Source organism: Cygnus atratus, chromosome 2 (genome assembly GCF_013377495.2).
Source record: "Cygnus atratus isolate AKBS03 ecotype Queensland, Australia chromosome 2, CAtr_DNAZoo_HiC_assembly, whole genome shotgun sequence".
Classification (NCBI taxonomy): domain Eukaryota; kingdom Metazoa; phylum Chordata; class Aves; order Anseriformes; family Anatidae; genus Cygnus; species Cygnus atratus.
In genome coordinates this window covers 132,350,229-132,373,312 of record NC_066363.1, presented here as the reverse complement: position 1 = coordinate 132,373,312, position 23,084 = coordinate 132,350,229, and the positions used below count along the sequence as shown (strand labels likewise).

Genomic DNA, 23,084 nt, shown 5'->3' with positions numbered 1-23,084 from the left:
ATATAATATATAAATCATATGTATTTCTTGACAGTCTTGGTTCTCAACAATTCCAGTATCATTTAAAAAACTTTCTCATAGACTTCACAGATCAATTTTCTTTAGTTTGTGAATAACGGCACCTTGTGAATGAAATTATAAACAATAAATAAAAAACTTTGAATACTGAACAGAAAAATATTAATGGTTCTTTACATATTTTTCGTAAGTTATATTCATGCTGTTTTGATAATACATGATTCCAAGATGAATAAAATGCATTCTTCATTTCTATAAATTCTGTGCAATTCCTGTGAAACTTACTGGACCTTGCTCTCCCCCCCCCTCCAATCTCTCATCAAATCCTCTTTTCAGGAAGATTGTCACATTTCTTCTCTGACATTTTTTTAAGACAGGAATGGTCTTTAAGTTTTTTTAAACAGTTAAAATGGTAACAGCATTTAGCACATTTTTCTCCTATTTATTTAAGAATAATACTTGTTACTATGGATTTCTGTTTCTATTATTACTGCTTGGAAAGTCTGTGAAGCACCATATTGTCTCAGAACTTTAAATGGTATTTTTCCATGAGAGAAACATATTTTTCCTGGAAAGTTCCTTAGAGTCACAGTTCAGCAGAAGAAATTACAAAATTGAATTAATGCATAAATCAGAGAAAATATTTATTTACAGACATGTAAAAATTATGTTACAGCATTTTAAAGAAAACTGTAATGACACATTAATCTGCTCTACATGGGCAAACCCTGAATGTTTAAATTTTGACTTGCAGTGGTATTGACTAAAAACATGACTGCTTACAATATTGTAGTTATCTACATAGTTTAATTACAATGATTTTTCAGAACGAAAAGTGGATCTACAGAGAAAACTAATAAGAACAGCAACAATATATGAGTTTACAAAAGTAAAAATATTTTTTATTGATTGATCCAAACTTTAAAGCTTTTTTAGTAAATATTTTCCATTCATGCAGCTGCACAGTCTTGAAACAAATATCTGAAATACACAGAGCATGTAGGTCTCTGTAAAAAATAAATTTATATAATTCAGGACTGCCCATAAAGCATTTTATATGACTGTTGACTAGCCAAGCTTCTTGACAAGATCCTTTATGTTTCCTATTCTTCCATATTGCAAGTGATGAGTAATATTAAACAAACAAAAACAAACAACAACAACAAAAAAGCAACAAAAACCAAAATTAACAAAACCAATGTAAAGATGTACCATTCATGTATTAATGACAAATAACACTGAGCATACCGCATACATGACAAGAATAGAACTATCAAGCTCTGTTGAAGCTACCAGTATCCTTTGTGGTGATTTGAAGCAAACATGCCATTTAGAAACTTCGCTAGTAATAGACTGCCTGGCACAACAAGCTTCTGTGTTGCAAATGAAACAGTGCCTTATGATGATCTTATCAAAGGTTTCTTTTTGTGTTTGAAATATATTCTGAACTTAAACTGTGGTGTGAAAAAGGGTTGATATTAAGACTGTGAAATCATTTCTGTGAATATATACTATATATACTCTAAGGATAATGTTTGGAAAGATGTTTGTAAAAATCTAAGGTTGTTTTTTATAGATTATTAGATCACTTAGAATGGAGGTGGTAAACACATCTAACTGTTTCCCATATGTAATTATTAACACCAGTATCAAAACTGATCTGCTTCTTGGATGACATTCTGTGTCTTTCAGAATCAGCCAGCAGTTTACATAACTCAAATGGGCAAAAAGTCCATTCAGATGCTAAGATTTGGACTTATTTTAACTGTCAGCCAAAGATGGAGATCCTGAGGTGACAATTTTTGTTGCATTTTTGCCGTTAAAAATGATCATAACCTATACTATGCAGAGAAATAGTGGAGAAAGTGGAGAAATATTTCACCTTTTGATTTGACCTAACATTTCACTTACACAGAAGTAATATCTTTTCTTTTTACTTCTCTGGGACTGTCACCCTTGGCACATTCTGAGTTTGCAATTGCTAATGTTCATGTGTAACTACTTATATTATTCTTTCCTTAATTAAGTAGCTAGATACTACTCAGCTCTCTGGTAAACTCATGTAACTCTACAGACAATATACAAGCTAAAGGTAAGATACACAAATGTAAGTGAAAGTGGTATGTTACATAATCTAGTGAAGTAAATTCCCACTCATTTATAGATAATTTAATTCACATATGTGCTCTTCCAAATATTTGAAGAATATCACTCCTTCTGTGATGATGGTTCCCATGCTGGAAACCTGACCAGAGTCCTTGAGCTCCCACCTCCTCATAACCCCACTTTTTGGTGGTGAACCTAGCATCTCACAAACAGCTGTTTTTTTTATAGAAATTGAAAGTTTGATCTATTATAGGATTTCTCTGGTACCTTTCTTTCTCTCTTTCTCTCTTTCTCTCTTTCTCTCTTTCCCTCTTTCTCTTTCTCTTTCTCTTTCTCTTTCTCTTTCTCTTTCTCTTTCTCTTTCTCTTTCTCTTTCAAGCATATAGGGTGAGGCTAAGGTTCATCTGTGTGGTGTTGGATGAAACCAAACACCAGATACCCTGGCAAAGGATATCAGTCAGGGCTGATAAGCTCCAGACTGCCATACAACTGAGGTCTGAACTTCATTTGAATGGGAAGGGTATTTACATAGTGTAAATATGTAAATGATGTCTCATCTCTCATCTTCCAAGATGTCTCTCATTCTTGGAAGGCTGTTGCTATTAAATTATTTTTTCCTCCTTCAATTACTTTAAAGACATGTCTCTTTCTATAGGAGTATATCTCATCTAAGAATGTAAATAAATATCTCTTCCTCATTTCATGTCATCTGCAGCACTAAGGAGGCCTAGCTTTGGGATGGTGAACAAGTTGCTACTCAGAGAAGACCTTGTACCCATATCATCCATGCTATGTTACCCTTAATATCTCAGTAATGCAAGAGAAATAATCCATCCATTCTGTTTGAAAGGAAATATTTATTCAGAAACTCTATGATGAGATTACCCCTACAACATCTGTAATAATTAATTATTCCAACTTCAGGCTTGTAGAAAGGTGTTAGGAGTTTGAGAGTGGAAAGACTACTGCCAAAAAATAAAACAACCAATAAAACAATCAGTAAGACGACTTAGGCTCTCAGGTATTGACAGCCTGTAAGGAATGTACCTGGCTAGACAGGAAATTGGCTTCCGTGTAAACTTCTCATATGGTAACAAAAAACTGCCTTTAAAGATTTGCAGATACAGCTGTAACAACTGCCTAGTGAGTGGCATCACAGAAAGCACTTAGCTGATTAAAGGGATTAACAAGTGGACCAAATTTACAGTTTATCAAGGATTGCTCTCATATTTTGTCATTTTTACTTTTTATCAGCTATCTCTATTAGTAAACATGATTATTTTAAATGACAAATATAATAAATAAAATAATGGAAAATACCATACAAAGTATTTAAGTGTGACACTAATTATAATGATCTTGTTTGAATTAAGCTGTAAACAAAGAAGTGCAATATCAACTGACTCTAAATATGGTAAAACATGCTAATCATAAAAATAGCTTTTAGAAATATACATTTGAATACAGTGTTTCTCACATCTGTTAAATATGTCCTTCATATTATTATGATACAGTACATTGGCCTTTAAGACATCGAAATTAAAAAAATAATACCAATAATTAGCCAGAGAAAAACACATTTACAATCTAAACCATAAAAATCTGACAATTGTACAGCTTAGAACATATAAGAAATGGAATTTCTAATATTTTAACAGTAATGTCCTTTTTAATAAGTAAATTGCATTTTTGTACAAATTGAATCAAAGGTCTTGCCAGTAAGAAACCACGGTTCACAATTTTCTGTTGGGAAGTCAGAGTTTCTCTTCTCAGCCTTCAGGGGATTCACACATGGCATCTCATCACTTGATCTGTAGAAACTGAGAAATAAGAAAAGTTTGCTTTAGTATGAAGGCAGAGAATTTATTTCAGCAGATCCTCAAAAGGAAGCCAAGACTACAGGGAAAAAGAGTTTTTTTTTTTCCATAAATCAGTCAAATATCAATATACATCAGACTTTCACACCTTAAAACTTTGAGGGCTAATGGGCAGATTGTGGACCCGCAGCAGTGGACAGCCAGGACTGTGCAGCAGTTGTAAGTTAGACCACAAGGCCCAAAATAACCACAGTGAATCAAGCAAGAGCTGTTGAGGCTGAAGTAAGCTTCCCCTCAGTAATGCTATGTGAACAACTGTTGGATACTTTCTCTTTTAGCAGCAGAAAATATAAGAACGCTTCTTAGACACTTTGCAATGAAATGTTTTATTTGCATAATAACCTTCAATCTAAATAAATTGCATGTAAGATTCTTTGCTCAGTCCCATTGCACTATTTATAAATCTCATTCTGCACCATTTACACTGAGTGTGTGCTTTCAGCAATGCTTATTGTTACAAGGTTGATGAGTCTTTCTTCAGCAGCTTTAACATTGTCTATTTTATTATTATTTGTGTACGTGTTCTAGGCTTTAATTGCATATTCTTTGATTTCTTTTGTTGTTTTGCCAGCCACAGTGTGAAACAGCAAAAATCCAGTGTCAACAATGCTTCTGAGGGTCACTCTTCCAGGAGAGGCCTGAGGCAGATCACATCTAAAAATCTCCATCCTGCTATGGGACCCACAAATGCTACCAGCTTCAGCTGGTCATTCAGTGATTCCACAGGGAAACACCAGACATACCAGCACCACCTACCCACATGAAAACTGACAATGCTTTCCCAGTCACATCTGTTTGGAAAACTAACAGTAGAAAAAGTTAACAGGAATAGAGAGTTTCTTTTTTTTAAAGTGAAAAATTCAACATAAGTTTTTATTATTATTATTAATATTTTTTTATTTTTATTTTTATTTTACTTTTGACAGGAAAAAAAATCTTGTTGCCAATTTCTTTTTCCTCTTTTTTTTTTTTTCTGTTACACTTATATAATTTTCTATAACCGAAGCAAAACAGCTGACACAACCTGGTGAACCTCTTATAAAAATCGGAAAATTTTCCAGATATTCTTTTCAACCAATTTCCCATTCCTCCACTGTGTTTTAAGTCTGCCTTTTTCTTCCCCAGAAAAAAAAGGGGGATGATTTATGTTAAAAATTCAATTTACTGACAACCTAGTTTTCCAAAGAAAAAGGTTTCATCAGAAATATCTAGGTCCCTTCAGGACTGGTCTCCTTCTCTTTGAAGCAGTCAGCCACCAGATTTCCCCCTTGTTGTAAAGACAGTGCCAGATTTCTGGTTGTACCCTTTCCAGGTAAACAGGATTAGGGTGAAAGCTCATGTGAGAGATCCCAGAACTTTTTTCTTTCAGTTAAAATATTCTGAAACTATTATTCTCTACTTGTATAGAGAAAAATCTTGGTCTTCCTCTATTTTTAGCTGCTGATCCCTGGACAGAGTAACTACATGAAAAAGATTTTAAATGCTCTCCCTAAGTCTTCAAGAGGACTAATGGTTGTTAAGTAGCTATTCATCTTACAAGAAGTAAGAAGCCTGCTGTTCTGTTGTATATCCTATTAGCTCTAGAGAGAGTTCCTCTTTTCTCACTGTTTCGTCACCTATGCTTTGCTGTACCATTATGTTATTATAAAAAGCAATAATTATGCAAGTAAGAAGAGAGACAGAGTTTCAAGTTATTTATCGGAGCTTTTTCCCTGCCATAAACCTTTCAAGCATTTACCTGTCACCAGCACTAAAAAGCTTCATTAGATTACTGTTATGAAGCGTTACTGCTAACCATCTGGATCCAAGTCACCAATGCTGCTTTGCTGTCATTTAGAAACAATGATAAAAATTTACCAACCCCACCGGCCCAAAATCCCATGTTCTTGTTTCAATACATGGGCTGGTTATTTGCCTCTTAAGGCAAATAATCTTAAAAACTGAGAAGAAACTTTACAATCTGAAATAGTCAAGCTTTTATTTTCCTTAGAATGACAGTAACCCAGTGCTATGATTAATCTAGTGTAATATAATACTATTTTTATTCTATTTCTTTCTTCTGAGTAGCATGCTATTTATCAGCTGGCTTTATGGTAGTGCTGATGACATTAAAAAAACCACATGATTAATATATTTTTTAATCTTTTCATTTCCTTCCCATTACATGTATATAAAACATCCTGACACAACAAGGATGAACTGAATTACATTTAAGCTAGCAATATGGCTTTCATTTGATGTAGTTCTAACAGAAAAAATACTTTAAAAAGCATGATTTGAACGTACTGCATTTAATGAATTGAATATCCCAACAGAACATGAAGTCCTGGCAGCTATAGACAATATCAAAGAAACAGTATATACTATCCTAATTGCCATCATAATCTCTGAAAAAAGCTGGAGGTAGGTTATGGAATATTTATTAGTTCATTTTCCACCTGAAATTATTTCTGCTGTTTTCTTCCCCTGTATGGCTGGCTTTGTGAGCATGAGCTATTGAAAGCACTCTTCTTAGGCATGACACTGTATTTCAGACTTCCAGAAATGCTACTGTTACTGTTATTATAGTTCCAGTATTATCCTTCTAGCATTTTACCAGACACCAACTATACCATATTCAATTAATTTTAACTTTGTACTGCCACAGTATATATAACATTAGAAAGCCAACATTAAATATTAAAACCTGATTAAATGTAAGTGCTCTTCTACTTAAGGGGACCCAAACTGTAATCAATAAAAATAATGGAGTAAAAATTCAGATAAAATCAAGTAAAATTCAGTAGAAATCTATAGAGTTTTCTATGTTGTCTTTTAAAGGTTTAACATTCTCATCACTTGCCTCCCCTCAAAGCCTAGATAGTTCCACTTTCTACATCTGTAGATCTTTAGGAATGCCCTGCAAGTTAATGACGTTTTTTGGGGGAGAGGCTAGCCGTCAGACAACCAACCAGGGGCCCACTCCTTCTAAGATATGTGCTTCATAGTCATCAAGCACAATGCAATAGAATAGTTTGCACTCAGTATTTCTCCTAAAAGCATTTACAAGAAAGTAAACTCAATATGTGTTAAAGACAACAAGGCACTATTTTTTATTTTTATTTTTATTTTGTTTAGAATTGGGTGAGCCACTCCCTGTCTCCCCAGCCTCCCCAGATAGTTGGAAGCTGTAATGCTGACCACCGTTCTGTGGCCAAGCAGATGCTGTTGACTTTTCTAAATTCAGTCAGGTGGACTTCATTTCTCTGTGGGAGTTGTGACTTTTGATCTCTGCTAGCTGGACCCAAACAGAGCTCAGACTTTTTGTTGCTCTGGTTTATTCGTTCTTCCTTACAGTTCTGAAAATAAAAGGGTAAACAACAAGGGTATGTTCCTTGTTCCCTGTAAATCTCTAGTTTACTTCTAATAGAGTTTATTGGAAAAGTGTGCTGGACTTTCTTTCCCATGTTCATCTTCCATACCTAAATGTATAAGTATAAATCTTACTGAGAGTATAAATTCTGCATATGTCCTTGGAAGGGTGTATAAAGAATGCACCTTGACTAAATAACCGAACAGATGTAAATGATTAACATCTTCCCTTGAAATACATTAAAAAAAATATTTATAGAAATGTCCCACAGAATAGGGACATTACAGAATTTATTGTATGGTTTACCCCCCAATAATTACATGCAATAAGAGCACCCAACAAGTATACGCAAGATGTTCATCTGACAAAATGCATCTGTTTTTAAGCAATCGACTGCTCTGAACAGCTTTCACTATAACATTAACCTTAGAAATTCCCAGAAAAATGCAGCTGAACAGTGGATGAATGGATGACTATACACATACACATAGGCTTGAAACCCAAAGCCTTAAGTATCCTTCCCATTGCTATCCTAGTTTTTTCCTTACCAGACAACCCAGTTCTCAAGACTAGACTTTTGAGTTAGTAGCTAGAAGGGAGACAGCTGCAGCTAATTCTGACTCCTGCTTGGTTTCAGGCAAAGTTGCACTTCTGCAGGCAAATAACTCAATGCCTGACACCTTCCCACGTTGCTGCTGGTGTCTGGCTAGGCTTCGACCATGGGTTACATGACTGCTATACATTGCTTTTTGCAAAACATCTGCAAGCCCCTTTGAAATGCAGCTTCTACACTGTCCTTTCACTTACAAGACCTGCCTTCATCCTAGCACTATCTCAGATTGCAGCCATGGAGTAATTGCTTTGGTTGCATCTGTTGCTCACTTCTATCCTGCTGTCTGTACAAATAACAATACTGAATCCAGAGCCAAAGATGCCACTATTATTTTCTTTACGATGGCATAGTGTTTAATCTCTAATATATACATATATTTCTAATTATGAAATGTAACCATCTGGACAACCAAAGAAGTGAAAAACTGAATCTATTTGCAGAACAGATTTTTTTTTTTTTAACTCAAATCTTGGATAACCATTATTGTTCCAGATATTTCCCCCACATGAGAAAAATCAGGATGCATTAAACAATGCAGTAGTGCACATTGCCGTTTTATTTGCAAGATCTAACCCAAGACAATATCCTTCCTTTCTGTTAAGCAGGCAACTCACACTGAGTGCAATAAACTGTAATTTATGTTTTTAGAGTATCCTCAGGGCATGTCCTGCTATTGGGGTTTACATAGCATTCATTCATCATCATGAATGGAAATTCACAAGCAGCAAACAGGGCTTACCAAAGAAACTTGAATTTGTGTTACCTATCACATTGACTCCACAGCTGAGTTCATTTGAAATAACCCGTGCACAGCTCTGTTCATTTGAAATAACCTGTGCACTTTGTCCCTTGTTTTAAAGCATAAAATCTCTGATTAAGTAACAGAATTCATAGAATACCCTGAGTTGGAAGGGGCCCACAAGGATCATCAAGTCTGACTCCTGGGTCCACACAGAATCACCCGAAAATCATATCATGTGTCTGAGAGCATTGTTCAAATGCTTCTTTAACTCCATCAGGCTCGGTGCCATGCCCACTGCCTTGGGGAGGCTGTCCCAGTGCTCGACCACCCTCTCAGTGAAGAACCTTTCCCTAACACCCAGCCTGACCCTCCCCTGTCCCAGCTCCATGCCTTTCCCTTGGGTCCTGTTGCTGTCCCCAGAGAACGGAGCTCAGCGCCTGCCCCTCCGCTCCCCTCGTGAGGGAGCTGCAGGCCGCCATGAGGCCTCCCCTCAGCCTGCTCTGCTCTGGGCTGCACAAACCAAGGGACCTCAGCCGCTCTTCATGTGCTTTCCCCTCTAGACCCCCCACCATCTTTGTAGCCCTCCTTTGGACATGGTCTTATGGACTTATCTTGTTTTTTTTGGTCTTTTATGGACTTATACTGCAGCACCAAAACCTGCACGCAGTACTATGCAGAGCAGAGCTGGACAATCTCTTCCCTCGACCAGCTGGCAGTGCTGTGTCTGAGGCACCCCAGGTACAGTTGGCCCTTTGGGCTGCCAGGGCACGTTGCTGACTCATATTCAGCTTGCCATTGATCAAAAACAGAATCATAGAATATCCTGAGTTATATAGGTGATTTAGTATAATGACTCTGTATTAAACATAAATGCTCAGTTTAGTAGATGTTAGTAGATATGAATATGTATCATGGGTTTGCTAGTGCCATTTGTAAGACTATGCAAAACCGGACAGACAAAATTATGGCACTAAACCAAAACATTTTAGAATGAGCTAGTGATAGAATAGTCACTGCATATAAAAATGGACGGAATTACAATTCGGTTAATATTAATAAAGAATAATTAAATGAAACAGTTGCACCTTCTTTAAATCTTCCTTCAAATGATGAAAACTAATCATTATCTTTTGTACTCTGTCAATCATACTTTAATTGCTGAAAACACTACAGAATCATTTTTCTGCTCAGTGAACAGTTTAATTGCTTTGAAGTGTTAGTACTTACGTGAGTACATGTGAGAACGGCTGTTTTACTCAGCAATGAAAACAAACTCCTATCCTTTGTATTGAAATGCTCTATTTCACTTGCTTGCCCTATAAAAGTCATCAGGAAGAATGAGAAGCCCTATCAAATACTCCTTTTTCCCTGGACCAATATATCTTTTATTTCTCAGAGCTCTGTGTGGGCAGATTTGTGATAAATATGGTTGAATTTAGTGCTGGAGACAACATCTAATATTTTGAGAGTGCCAGTGAGGACATGCTGCAGTTTTGATGATGGCCAGATGTGAGGCTGAAGGAAGGAGGAAAAAACCTGTCCACCTTAGTTTACTCTGTGAGTTTGCCTCATGCTCCACTGTTTTTTTTTTGTTGTTTTGTTTTGTTTTGTTTTTTCTTTCAGCCATTTTCCTCTACAGGGTCCGTTTTAGGAGAAGACACAGGGACCGGCAGTATAGTTTCTGGTGACAGTAGGAGGGGTCTGAAGCTGGGGGAATTGGACCTTCTGCAGAGCCTGGGGTAGGCTGCAGGGTTGCCAAGGAGGAGAAGGTAAAAAAGATGGAAAGGTGGGATGTGGTGCATTTACAGACCTTGCTGCCCAGAAGTCTTTACCCAGAACACACTCACAAGGCTTCCCCAATGCTGAGTCCTTCCTGGTGAAACCATGCTCCCACTGATGCACGCTCCCTTTCATGTTCTCTCTTGATTGGTGTAAAGCAAGAGTGGGAAAAGCATGAAAACCAGACCAAATGCAGTAAGTTCTCATTTATGGCGCCCACAGAATTCCCTCAGCTTGCACCAGTGTGCTTTGAGAGCAATTCAATATATTCATGTGGTCTGGTGAGAAATATAGCAAAGGGGAAATGTCCCACTTTCCTTTGAATATGAGGGGATATTCATATCAAATTCCCAGAGATATGACTCAAGACTGCTAGGTGTTTTCTGCTTCTTGAGAGTGGGTCAGTTCCATGAGAAACAATTCTAAATGAGTCCTAGTAGGATGCATGGTAAGCTTTGGTCTTGCTAAATACTACAGAAACATGGTTTTAGGATGTGGAGTGCTGTCAAAAAGTTGTAGAATAAAATTCCTACTAATTTAGCCTCTGATTGATATGAGGAGCAGGGATTTCCCAGTGTGATGTGGTGATTCAATTAACATTAATGCCAAAGGCAGTAGTTCCTATTTTACCAATGCCAAGGTGCAGGTTTGAATACACAGTTTAGTGTATAAAGGAACTATTAAAACTTGTACCCTGAGAGCACTCACTATATCTACACCTTATGTAGTATTTCTTTTTAATATGTGCATGTAAGAGCTTGTGAAGTACTAGAACTACCTTAAGCCAATTACACAGAAATAACTTCCAAACTTTCCCAGTATAGCCAAATTAGATTTTAGACAGGTGTCAAAGAACAAAGTGCACCCATGTGGGAAAAAAGAAATTGTAAGCAGTGATGGTAATGAGTTCAAGAATGCCCTATCCAATCAACAGCAGATTTTTCAGTTATTTGAGGCAGAGGTTTTAGTCAACATAGAGAGCAAGTGGAGAGAGGTAAAAAACTAATAGAGAAGGAACAGGGAGTAGAGCTCACTGGAGGAAGGAGCTGAAACCATTTAGCATGAGATGTCAGAGGTACCACAAAACCTCAGAGAAAAATGTAGGAAGGAGGAGATGAATGAGGCTAATGATGACACCCAACAGATACTTAAAAAGTGACAATAGTGTAGTGAATTAAGACAATCAAATAAACATACAGGATGTAGAGTTACCTGCAAAACACTATTACCTGCAGAAAACCTGGTTTGGGAATGTGGTCTACATGGAAATGACAATAAAACCTGGTCATATTTTAAACAGCTTTTGCTTGACATTTTCCTGCATAACACTTATTTAAATGTGAAGTGTGTAGGAGTGCATAACATTTTTGTTTTGTGAGGGTTTCAAGAGAAGTGCCTTTAAAAGTAAAAATTACAAAACAAAATAGTGGACTATGGTTATTTTATAGTCTGCAAATGGTGCGTAATCATCTAATAGCTAAGAAAGGATCAGCATAACCCTGCAAAGAAGAAGCAGAAGAGAATTCAGCCTTTTGATTCTCTGTTTATTGGGCCAGAACACAACTTACTCATTCTGAAAGAGATTATAAAATTGTATTGTACTTTTAGTAATGAATAGCAACAACAAATTCAGATACACGTATCAGCATAACAGGCTGGCTAAGATGGCATTTGATTAATTTCCAAATCTTCATGTTGGCAGACTGAGCTTGTTTTATTCCTCACTGGTTACTTTTTTATTGAAACGGCAATTACAGTCCTATCACCTTCTAAATAATTTCCCTTTTCTGAGGTCCATAAATACCTATGTACAGATAAATTCAAACTGCCTTTCATGTTTTTGATATTAATCATGCAGAAAATCTTCTTAGTAACATATTTATATTTTCTCAAAAAACCAGAGACCTTTTGGAATAATTGGGTCACTAACTGCAGTGGCTCTGTAATTTGTATTGAAAAAAATAACATTTAAAATTTGTGTCTTTTTATATGGAAAAATAAAAATCTTTTGGCTTTTCAGTGCTTACCCCTGCTTACTTGCATAAAATCTCACTTTGGCTTGCAGATGAGGTTCGACAGAAAAATGTTTCCTCTGAGGGTTTTTCATTCAGCATTCCTGAGGCTCAAGCATACTGATAAAGCCTGTGAAATGAGTGTTTTCTAGGGGAACTAAACCTATTTACTTTCAAAGACTGACACACCAGGAAAGAAATGTGTGATTCATGACAATTGTTCACTTTCAGTTATATCTAAGAGTTTGAGTTTTATGTTGATAGACTCAAATCCATAGCCAAACACAGATCCAATGGCTGGCTTGAGTCCCTGTGGCGGATTTCAATGTGCTAGTGAGAACCTAGAAAACACTAGTGTTCCTTTCCCCATCTCTCACTACTTTCCCACTGTGCCTTGCACTGCTGTTGTGATATTCATGCTAGATCACTATTTGGATGCATGTTCTGCCTACACAGGTCTGGGGAATGTTGGTCAAGAGTGACCCAAAACCAACAAAACACCTCTCACAAGTTGCCAGCATTACATTGGTAAAAGTAGGGGTGGAAACTGAAATCAGTGTTCATATTTAAAGTGAGTTACTTAAATTAAAAATGGTGTTTCTATAGAAGCCCCAAGTGATCTTTTTTAATTAGCCAGTCCCACCCTCCCCTGAAAGGGGATCTAGGTTTGCTTCTGGGAGGCTGTCTTTGTTTCCATACTGCACTTAAATACTGACTCTATGCTGTTGTGAATTTCAGGTTATCTAGGCAATATCTGTGGAGATAATTCTGATTTGCTTAAATAGAATAAACACAATCAGACCACTAGTAATAAATATTAAGGTCAATTAATTTATATCAGAGAGGAATTCAGCTCATTTAGGCAAGTATTTTGTTTACATGTCTGAGATAATTTTTGTCCTGGTCTGACAGCATTATTTGTCTCTGAAACAATTCACAGATTATTATTATTATTAATATTTGGAAATAAGTGGAGGTAAAACATTTGGTTTTGACAGTTGAAGCTGACTCGTTAAAATTAAATATTTTGATGTCCTAAAACCAGCAAGTACTGTAACTAACTTATTTTTACCTAAAAGCTTAAGATAAAGATAAAGCCTTGCCAAAAACAAAATAAAACAAAAAAAAATAAAAAAATCGGAAAAACAAACAATCAAAAAAACACAAAAAACCCACATCCCAAACCTAAAACAAACAAAAACAAACAATAAAACAAACTAAAATAAAATGAACACAAAATATGAACAATAATTACCTGATAATGGATAAATTTACTGTCAGTCAATGCACTGGGTCAGTGAGCAGCAGAGTCCACTTCCCCCAAAATATAGAAAGCATATGAGTTACCTCTTCAAAACACCAGTCCACAGGAAGCTGGCACATGAGCTTAGTGGTGCAGCAATAACAAAATTATTTTACATATTGAATATATTGTCAAGATGTAACACATGCTTGTGTTTCCAAATAGACATATTGCCCAACTTCTGGGAAGCTGTAAATACCACATACCAGCCAGTGCTCTGTATTGAGAGGCTATTCAGCTTACTTTGAGTTTTGAGTTTACTTAGGACTTTTGAGTTTTCTGAGCTTTTGAGTTTACTTAGGACTAGTCTCGCACAGCATTGAGCTTTAACCAGCCATTGCTTCCGTTTCCCTAGGGTAGGCTAAATACCGCAATTCTGTGACCAGTTCTTACAATGTTTTTGAGGGAGTAAAGCAAACAAAACCCCCTTGATTTAATATTTATTAATAATAAATAACAATAAATGTTTATTTATTGTCTCAGATTTGGTGCACCCCATTTAAACAAAACTGCTGCACATAAATGCACTTCAGTGGGTTGGATAATATGTAGAACACCACATGCAAGATTTCTTGCTCTTGCTGTATGTTCCCTGAAAGCTGCTTGCAGGGTTTATTAACGTTCACTCTGACGGACCTGAAGGGACCTGTCTGCAATTACCTTGCATACCTCAAAAAGAGAGGTTGTGCTAATAATTTTTAGCAGAAAATGCTGGAACATAAATGATTGAAACTTCACTCACATCAGGACTGATACCAGGGTGCAATGGAAAAGTAAAGCAAATTCATTGAGGAAATTGAAATTGAGAAATAAAATCTGTAATTTTCTTGACTGGAAAGCATATAGTCTTTATTAGTTTATAGTATATCTTTGGGGAATGTTTCTTTCCCACTTTTTCACTGTATGGCTGAAGGCATGCATTGATCTGACCTCAGAAAGAGGGTCTGAGTCTACATGTACATTCTGTCTGCTGAACCACACTGGCACAGTGGTAAAGCTGAGAATGGGACCCAAACTTCTTGATTCCCCATCTTTTTGTTTAAAAAGAGATAAACAGAAGAAACAACTTTGCTTTCAAGCTGTTTTGATCAACACTGTAAGATTCTAATGGTTGTAATTAAATTATATTATTTGCATTAGAAATGTTTTAAAAGCTTTTTTTTTTTAAATTTTAATTGAGAACTAAATAATATAGAGGAAATGCAGAGGAATAGATATGAAAGATGAGGAAATTATTTTACTCATTCATTTTACAAATATGCAATTACAGGCTGAAAATTCTAGTAGAAAGAGACACAAAGTGTGTTATAGCAGTGTTTGCATTCTCTGCGGCTTCCCAAGTGATATCTAGGGGATATGATGTAAATAATAATTAAAAAAAATATCACATAGTCATTCAGGAGCTACCTGGTTAAAACCCTGAACACCACTTAGGTAGTCTTCCTCTGAGAAATCTACTGCCAGGAAAAATGGGAAGGAGGAGCAGGTGGCAAGGCCTTTCCAATGACTCACTCATACAACAGTGCATGACCAACAAACAAGTCTACTGTGATATTGCATATATTAAATGTAACAAAAGGGCATGTCAGGAAGTTTCTTACAATTTTTGATTTCATGACATGCTTTTATTACTTTCTCCATTTTTTCAGTCACAGGTTATTAGATTTACTGCAGCTTTGGAAGGTACAACACATTAGTATCTGTCAGGTATGCTGCCCCTAATGACTTTCTTAGCTTGCTCAAGTACAAACATCTTACATTGATATTTATCAAGTGAATACAATCTTTTACCTATTCATTTGTCTCAGGAATGAAGAACTTTGTTTCCTCTGATACTGAAAGCAAGCTTTCAATGAAGTCCAATATGTTCAGTGCACCAGAAAATATAAATTTTCTTGGTGTCAATAATATTTAAAGTAATCTAAATAAGATTTTTGGCATGATCTTGCTTCAGCCATTAACATTATTTAGAATTTTAATTTTTTTTTTTCTAAGTAGTACTTTATATAAGTGCATTCATCATGTTGCTTATTGCTAGAAAAGCCATTAATCTTTTTGACATGCTTAATCAACCTAATTCTACTGATAACAGAATAACAGAAGACTAAGTCTGGCCTGCTCTGATGTTATTGACAAAAAAAAAAAAAGCAAACAAAAACAGGAAATGAAAAATCCAATTTGATTACAATAATAAATTAAATACTATCAACCCTTTCAAATAGTCATGTATTTGGTCAACCTTGTTATTTGAGATATGCGGAATAGGATCTAAACTACATTATCAGTCAAAGTTTTATTCCTTTTCTGTAGATCTTATTCGACTGCTGAATATTTTCAAGAATTCTCATGTTAAGCAATGGAATTAAAGGAAGCTTCACTGTTTCAAACAGATTTGCTACTAAATTACTTTAATTTCCTTTAACTACTTTTAGGAGGGAAAATGTTTTTGAAGAGGTTTAGCCAAAGTACTAGTTGCTTCCATATTTAAATGGATTTTGCATCAATTCCCATAAGAAATGTGGCTATTATTATATCACAACATTTTAATTTTGGCATAATGAAACTCAGTACAGCAAGAGGATTATCCTGATTTTTATTTTTTTTTCCAGTGGCCGTTTCTAATATTTATGTTTGAAACATGATTCTCTATCAGACTATTGAAACAAATTTTATATAGATTGAAAACATGAAGTGCATAGGTGGGAAAAAGGACAGGAATAAGAAATGGAATGTCTTTGAGAAGCAAATGTAACTGAAGTATAGTTACTAGAAAGGGAACTATAACTGATGTTGAAATAATGGCAGTAAATCTGCATTGTGACCAGAAGTGGGCTCTGTACATTTTGTTTCTGATATAATTTAATGTAAATGCCTCTCAAGACTTCTTATTAGCGATGACTCATTAATGTGGAACTCCAATCTAATGCTTGTGTAGCTTCATAATCTTTAATGTTACCACACCAGCATAAAATCATGATGTTGCAAATGTGAATATATCCTTCAAATTCCAGTCAAGCACTTACCAGAGTCTGCTCTGAATTATGACACCATAAATCTACTGTATTTGAAATCAGTGGAATCATGTGGGCCCACCAGAAAATGCTGTCTGCTCTACTGAATGCTTAACTACTGAATCACCACTGTACAATTATTATTATAGTTATTTATTATGAAAGGCTGACAGTTTGATAGAAACCATTCTTCTTTGGAAATGTAATATAGATATGAGTGCTTGTGTATTATTAACTCCAATTAATTGGTTTGTTGGTATTTTATTAAGCATTAGCTGGAAGTGATTTTTTTTCCCCCCAAATCTACAATACTTCAGGCTTTCAGCTGATTAATCTGATGCCACCTTTATTATTTACAAAGGTATTGGGGTAATAAGTTATAGTTTATTTTGAGCCAGTGGTTCCCTGATGATTGATTAGTGCCATTTGAAACAAGTTCAGAGCAGTTATATGAAATGCTCTGGGCCAGCTGCTAAATCGGCAGACTAAGGAAACCACCATGCAAGCTAATTCATGCTTTTCCCACATGCTGTCCATCATGCCATATACTGCTAATGTTAATTGTAGTGAGGAAAAGGAACTTGTTTTACGGGTGCTGAGGCCAGCTGCTCCTCAAATATCAAAATGGGTGTTGGACTATGCTGCAGTAGTGACATTTCTGCTCTATTCTGTCCAACCACAGGAATAAGAAGAGGTTACTGGTTTTCCTTCCCACCCCTTACAATTAAAAGCTGTGCTAGGCACCTAAAAACTACTTGATATCATTGATGATTTGTATTCCCATGATTCATTGCCTATTTGTGATCTATGTATGAGGGGATTTTTGGAAATGTGAAGATCCTTTTTCTTTAAGGCAAGACTGGAAACTACAAAGATGTCTTGCTTTCTTCACAGGGCTGTTGAGGAAAAGTTTAGCTTAAAAGCACTAAGAAAGGATGTGTTCTTACTAGAAAGGGAAGCAAAGATTTTTAATTTACAGCAACTAGAAGCTGTTTGACTTAGGGAGAGGAGTACACAGCTTGATGCACAGGTCTGGTAAAGTCTTGGATAACAATTACTTGTTTTTTGTCTAAAAGAAGCAAAGGAAACAGATATGAAATTTCCATTGACTCCAGTTATCTCTGATGGCTAGTTAAGTGACATGAATTGTAAAGTAACCTCAGGATCTACATTCCTAATTAGTGATTATTTTATATATATGAAGCCGCAATGTATTATTGCATGCCCTTGTGCAAGAGGCAATGGAATGTCAACATGCAAGAGCATGTGGGTGAAAAGCATATTACGGCCTTTCACTGAGCAGTTTGAAGTACACTCTGACTCTGTCAATTTCTGGCAGCCTACCTATACATAGCTGGGTCATGTATCTGAAATCACCATTTAAAAAACTCTTCAGTATGTTAATGTAGCAAAAGTAATGGGAATTATTTTAAAAAGATCCTCAAGCTGGAGTGTCTGCAGCTTTGGAGACACTTACTGAGACATATTTGTGGGCAAAGAGTTGATACAATAGGAACTTTCCCAAGAAGTGATGTTTGATGACTACAGAAGGTACTCAAACAAGGCATGTCTTGAGTTAGAATTCAGATGGGCAATCAAGTTATTGTGGCATAACAAATTTTCACACTTCAGCTGAGCCATAACAACTGTTTTGGAATGTGTCTTTAGTCCATAGAAAATGATAATTCAGGGATGAACAACATTCTGATCTGAATGCCGGATGAGAAAGTTGTACAGTTGTTGAACGTGTTGTGTTTTATGTGTGTAGTGAGGCAGGCAAATTAAGAGGCTAAAGCCTCCTTAAATACTTGCCTGACTTAACTCAGACTGCAGGCTGAACTACTTCACATTTCTTTACAGTTGGTCTAGGCTGAAAGCAGGTATGAAGACAGCTGCCATCACTCAGTTAATATGCAGTAAGCTGTTCCTCCAAATAGACTTAGTGGGAATTTAGAGAATGGATCCTACCACCTAAACCCACAGCATACATCCTGTTAGAGTGCTAGTCACTTTCTTTGCAAGTGAAAATTAGAAGCTGGGAAAGAAATATACTTTTGAGTCCTGTGGCCCAAAGATGCCGACCCACACACACAGATTCAGAGATTCCAGTCTGGCAGCATCTGGACTCTAGTGGTGGGATTGTCCTTCTTGAACTTGCTTTTGGTGACAGCCTTAGGGCTGTTCTCAGGGAAATATACAAAGGAGTAATGTGTTTGGCAAAAGGAGTCCTGCTGTAGGATATTGGCAAATGGTTTGGTAGGAGATTCTCAGCTAAATAAATTTGCACCATTGGAAAAAAAAAAATCTAATTTAAGTAAAGTTGCTCTCTTCCTCTAATAATATTTCTGAGACTAGTGGACTCATAACCGATTTTTGATGCTGAACTGAATTCAGAACTCTAGCTATGCCCATTACAAATGTTTTTCTATTTGCTCTGCTGGTCTTAATGCAGAAAGAAGAGTTTTTTTTTTCCATCATCATCCTAAATCCCTTTAGCTTTATATTTGGGAAAGATATATTTCATTAAAAATGCCCTTTGGAAGAGTATTTCTTATTCTGAGTCTAAGGTTATGTTTTCACACATGGAAAGTTTGTCCTATTTGTTTCACATTTAACATTTTTCATGCTATAAAAAAATTCTTTCTTCTCAAATAAATTGCAACTGGCTCCATTCCAAAAAGACACATTTTCTATTAGTCAGCTCTTCTGTATTCCTAAACAACTTACTTTTCATGAAACAGGAGAAAAACATCTGTTAGGACTTCATGTTTTGTAACAAGCCTATCTATCTGCTTTACTTCTTACAAAACAGAGAATATTGCCAGATAAAAAGGCCCAGAAAATTTTCAAGCAGAGTGAAGTCCCACATTTGCAAATGTGACGCCCATCTACAACAAGGGCCGGAGGGTAGACCCGGGGAACTATAGGCCTGTTAGTTTGACCTCAGTGCCAGGGAAGCTCATGGAGCAGATTATCTTGAATGTCATCACGCGGCACTTGAAGGGCAACCAGGCGATCAGGCCCAGTCAGCATGGGTTTATGAAAGGCAGGTCCTGCTTGACGAACCTGATCTCCTTCTATGACCAAGTGACGCGCTTGGTGGATGAGGGGAAGGCTGTGGATGTGATCTACCTTGACTTCAGTAAGGCTTTTGACACCATTTCCCAAAACATTCTCCTCAAGAAACTGGCTGCTCGTGGCGTGGACTGGCGTACGCTTTGTTGGGTTAAAAACTGGCTGGATGGCCGGGCCCAAAGAGTTGTGGTGAATGGAGCCAAATCCAGTTGGAGGCCGGTTACTAGTGGAGTCCCCCAGGGCTCAGTGCTGGGGCCAGTCCTCTTTAATATCTTTATCGATGATCTGGATGAGGGGATCGAGTGCACCCTCAGTATGTTTGCAGATGACACCAAGTTAGGTGCATGTGTCGATCTGCTCAAGGGAAGGAAGGCTCTGCAGAAGGATCTGGATAGACTGGAGCGATGGGCTGAGGTCAACTTGTATGAAGTTCAACAAGGCCAAGTGCCGGGTCCTGCATCTGGGGCGCAACAACCCCGAGCAGCGCTACAGGCTGGGAGATGAGTGGCTGGAAAGCTGCCTGGCCGAGAAGGACCTGGGAGTACTGGTTGATAGGCAGCTGAATATGAGCCAGCAGTGTGCTCAGGTGGCCAAGAAGGCCAACAGCATCCTGGCTTGTATAAGAAGCAGCGTGGCCAGCAGGTCTAGGGAGGTGATTGTCCCCCTGTACTCGGCTCTGGTGAGGCCGCACCTCGAGTACTGTGTTCAGCTTTGGGCCCCTCGCTACAAGAAGGACATGGAGGTGCTCGAGCGAGTCCAGAGAAGGGCAACGAAGCTGGTGTGGGGTCTGGAGAACAAGTCTTACGAGGAGCAGCTGAGGGAGCTGGGGTTATTTAGCCTGGAGAAGAGGAGGCTCAGGGGAGACCTCATCGCTCTCTATAGGTACCTTAAAGGAGGCTGTAGCGAGGTGGGGGTTGGTCTGTTCTCCCACGTGCCTGGTGACAGGACGAGGGGGAATGGGCTAAAGTTGCGCCAGGGGAGGTTTAGGTTGGATATTAGGAAGAACTTCTTTACTGAAAGGGTTGTTAGGCATTGGAATGGACTGCCCAGGGAAGTGGTTAAGTCACCATCCCTGGAGGTCTTTAAAAGACGTTTAGATGTAGCCCTTAGTGATATGGTTTAGTGGAGGTCTTGTTAGTGTTAGGTCAGAGGTTGGACTAGATGATCTTGGAGGTCTCTTCCAACCTAGACGATTCTGTGATTCTGTGATTTTCTTACTGGGTATTCACTATATATTTGATAGCTTTCTTACTGAATTTCTGGTTATTCATCTATCAATGATTGGAGTGGAAAGTAAAAGTTCTAGGAACTGGCCATTATATCTACATAAGTATATGTAAGTCTACTGGAAAACAGGTTAAATTACAATGTACATCATAACCTACCAGCTTCATATTATAACAATATCGGTAAATACTGCCAAGTATCTGGGTAAAAACTATAGGGGAAATGCACAGTTCATTTTATAGTTATGCCTCCATACAAAACACCCATTGCCTGAGATTTCTTTGAAGTAATTCTCCATAGAGTAATTTTTTTATCTCATCAATAACATTTATTCATTCACTGATCTTCCTAGACTTAAAAAAAAAAAAAAAAAAAAAAAAAGATAATATTATCATCCTATCATAGCAGGAAGAAAAACTAATGCGAAGTGGCCTCTTCCAAAGATTAAGGAAAATGGCAAAGGAACATGAAAAGCACAAGGACTTCATAGCAATGACAATCTGGAGTCTAAGTTTTGAAGTGTGCAATGCTGACTCTTCTCAGCTATATGTCCTGGTGTTGGGATGGTGGAGGATGAGGCTGCTTGGCTGCTGCCGCCCTGGCACTGGAATGGACTGCACCTGACTGAGATGATGCACATAAACCCTCTTCCCTGACCTTTCCTTTCTACCACTGTACCAGGGCTGGGGGGACAACATTCATGAATGCTAAGGCACAAAATGAAGGATGCTACTCTCCATATACAGCCAGCCAACTCCACCATGCTCAGTGCCATTAAAGGACTAAGTAACAGCACACAGAGAAAGTAGAGCTCGTTCCCTCCTTGCCTTAGATATGTGGTTCAGACCTCTGAGATGGCTTTGGGGCAACATGTTGCATTTCCACTAATGCCAGAATGTAAAGCAGGGAAAGGCTTTTAAACTTGGAAGAAGCAGTTTGCAAGCATGGCTATGCCAATTCCAGACTTCACTGCTAAAGAAGTCTTCCTGTGCTTCTTGCTTTTTAGAAACTTTTCTGCCTAAGCCTTTGCTAGATGAATAATTTCTTCTGCATCATGCTTCATTATATAGTGTAGATATATGCTAAATATGCTATACTCACAGAGTGAAATAACAGCACTGAACCATCAGAGGCTAATATACTGTACATTATCTTCCCTATTTATTTGTCTGCAGTAGGGAGTCTGACACTTAATTAATGAAAAACATACCAGTCTTCCTTAGCTGTGGTCACTCAACTGTTCATGTCACTTTAGCTGATCAGATATTAATCATGGTGGGATGTTATATTTACAACTATTTATTCATTATAAAATTTCTACTTCCTACAAATTCAGAATGGCAACTGCTTACAGAGGCCCCTAATACTTGTAGTGTATAACCTGTTCCCTTGAGAAGTGATAATATCATCTATTCTTCATTGCACATTAAAAGATGAGGAGATTCATATTGGTTTAGTTTCTCCTTGGAATAATGATATTCAAGAGTCATACAATCAAGAGGGTCCTGTATTGGCTAAAGGAACACAAACACTCAAATTAGTGGTAGGTTTAAATTGTGTTTGTAGTAAGCAGTACAAAATGCTGGTTATTTACTTGCACTCTTACTCCACACTTGGTGTTGGTTCAGCTGGGCCCCTTGCTGACTGGCTCCTTTCAGCATCGCTGAATTATTATTATTTTTTTATTGTAGACATGATAAAATGTGTGTTAAAATTCAATCAGCGAAAGTGACATTGAGTAACAGAAGTGATTTCTGCTCAAAGCAGAAGAATGTGAAAGCGTAGAAGAGAGTGAGATAGAAAATGCAGTGTTTTGGAGTCCTGGTGTCTAAAACAATGTGACTGATCCGTTCTTGTTCGTAATGAAGAAAAAATTATAAATCTGACTTGTAAATGTTTCTTTAGAACTTAGAAGTTTAACATCACGATGGGCATTTCATGATGTTACTCAAACGTAGGTTCATGCTGG

At 37.2% G+C, this 23,084-nt stretch overlaps 1 protein-coding gene across 1 annotated transcript in view; it reads right to left on the bottom strand.

Moving 5' to 3' along the window:
• Nucleotides 1–3,903: 3,903 nt before the first annotated feature.
• The window catches only part of RALYL (RALY RNA binding protein like), a 224,467-nt gene continuing 205,286 nt past the window's right edge, over nt 3,904–23,084 (bottom strand). Inside the window, exon 8 of the mRNA XM_035546265.1 lies at nt 3,904–3,944. Within this exon, the coding sequence (XP_035402158.1) occupies nt 3,927–3,944 (18 nt within the window). The 3' untranslated portion in view covers nt 3,904–3,926. The remainder of the gene's footprint in view (nt 3,945–23,084) is intronic.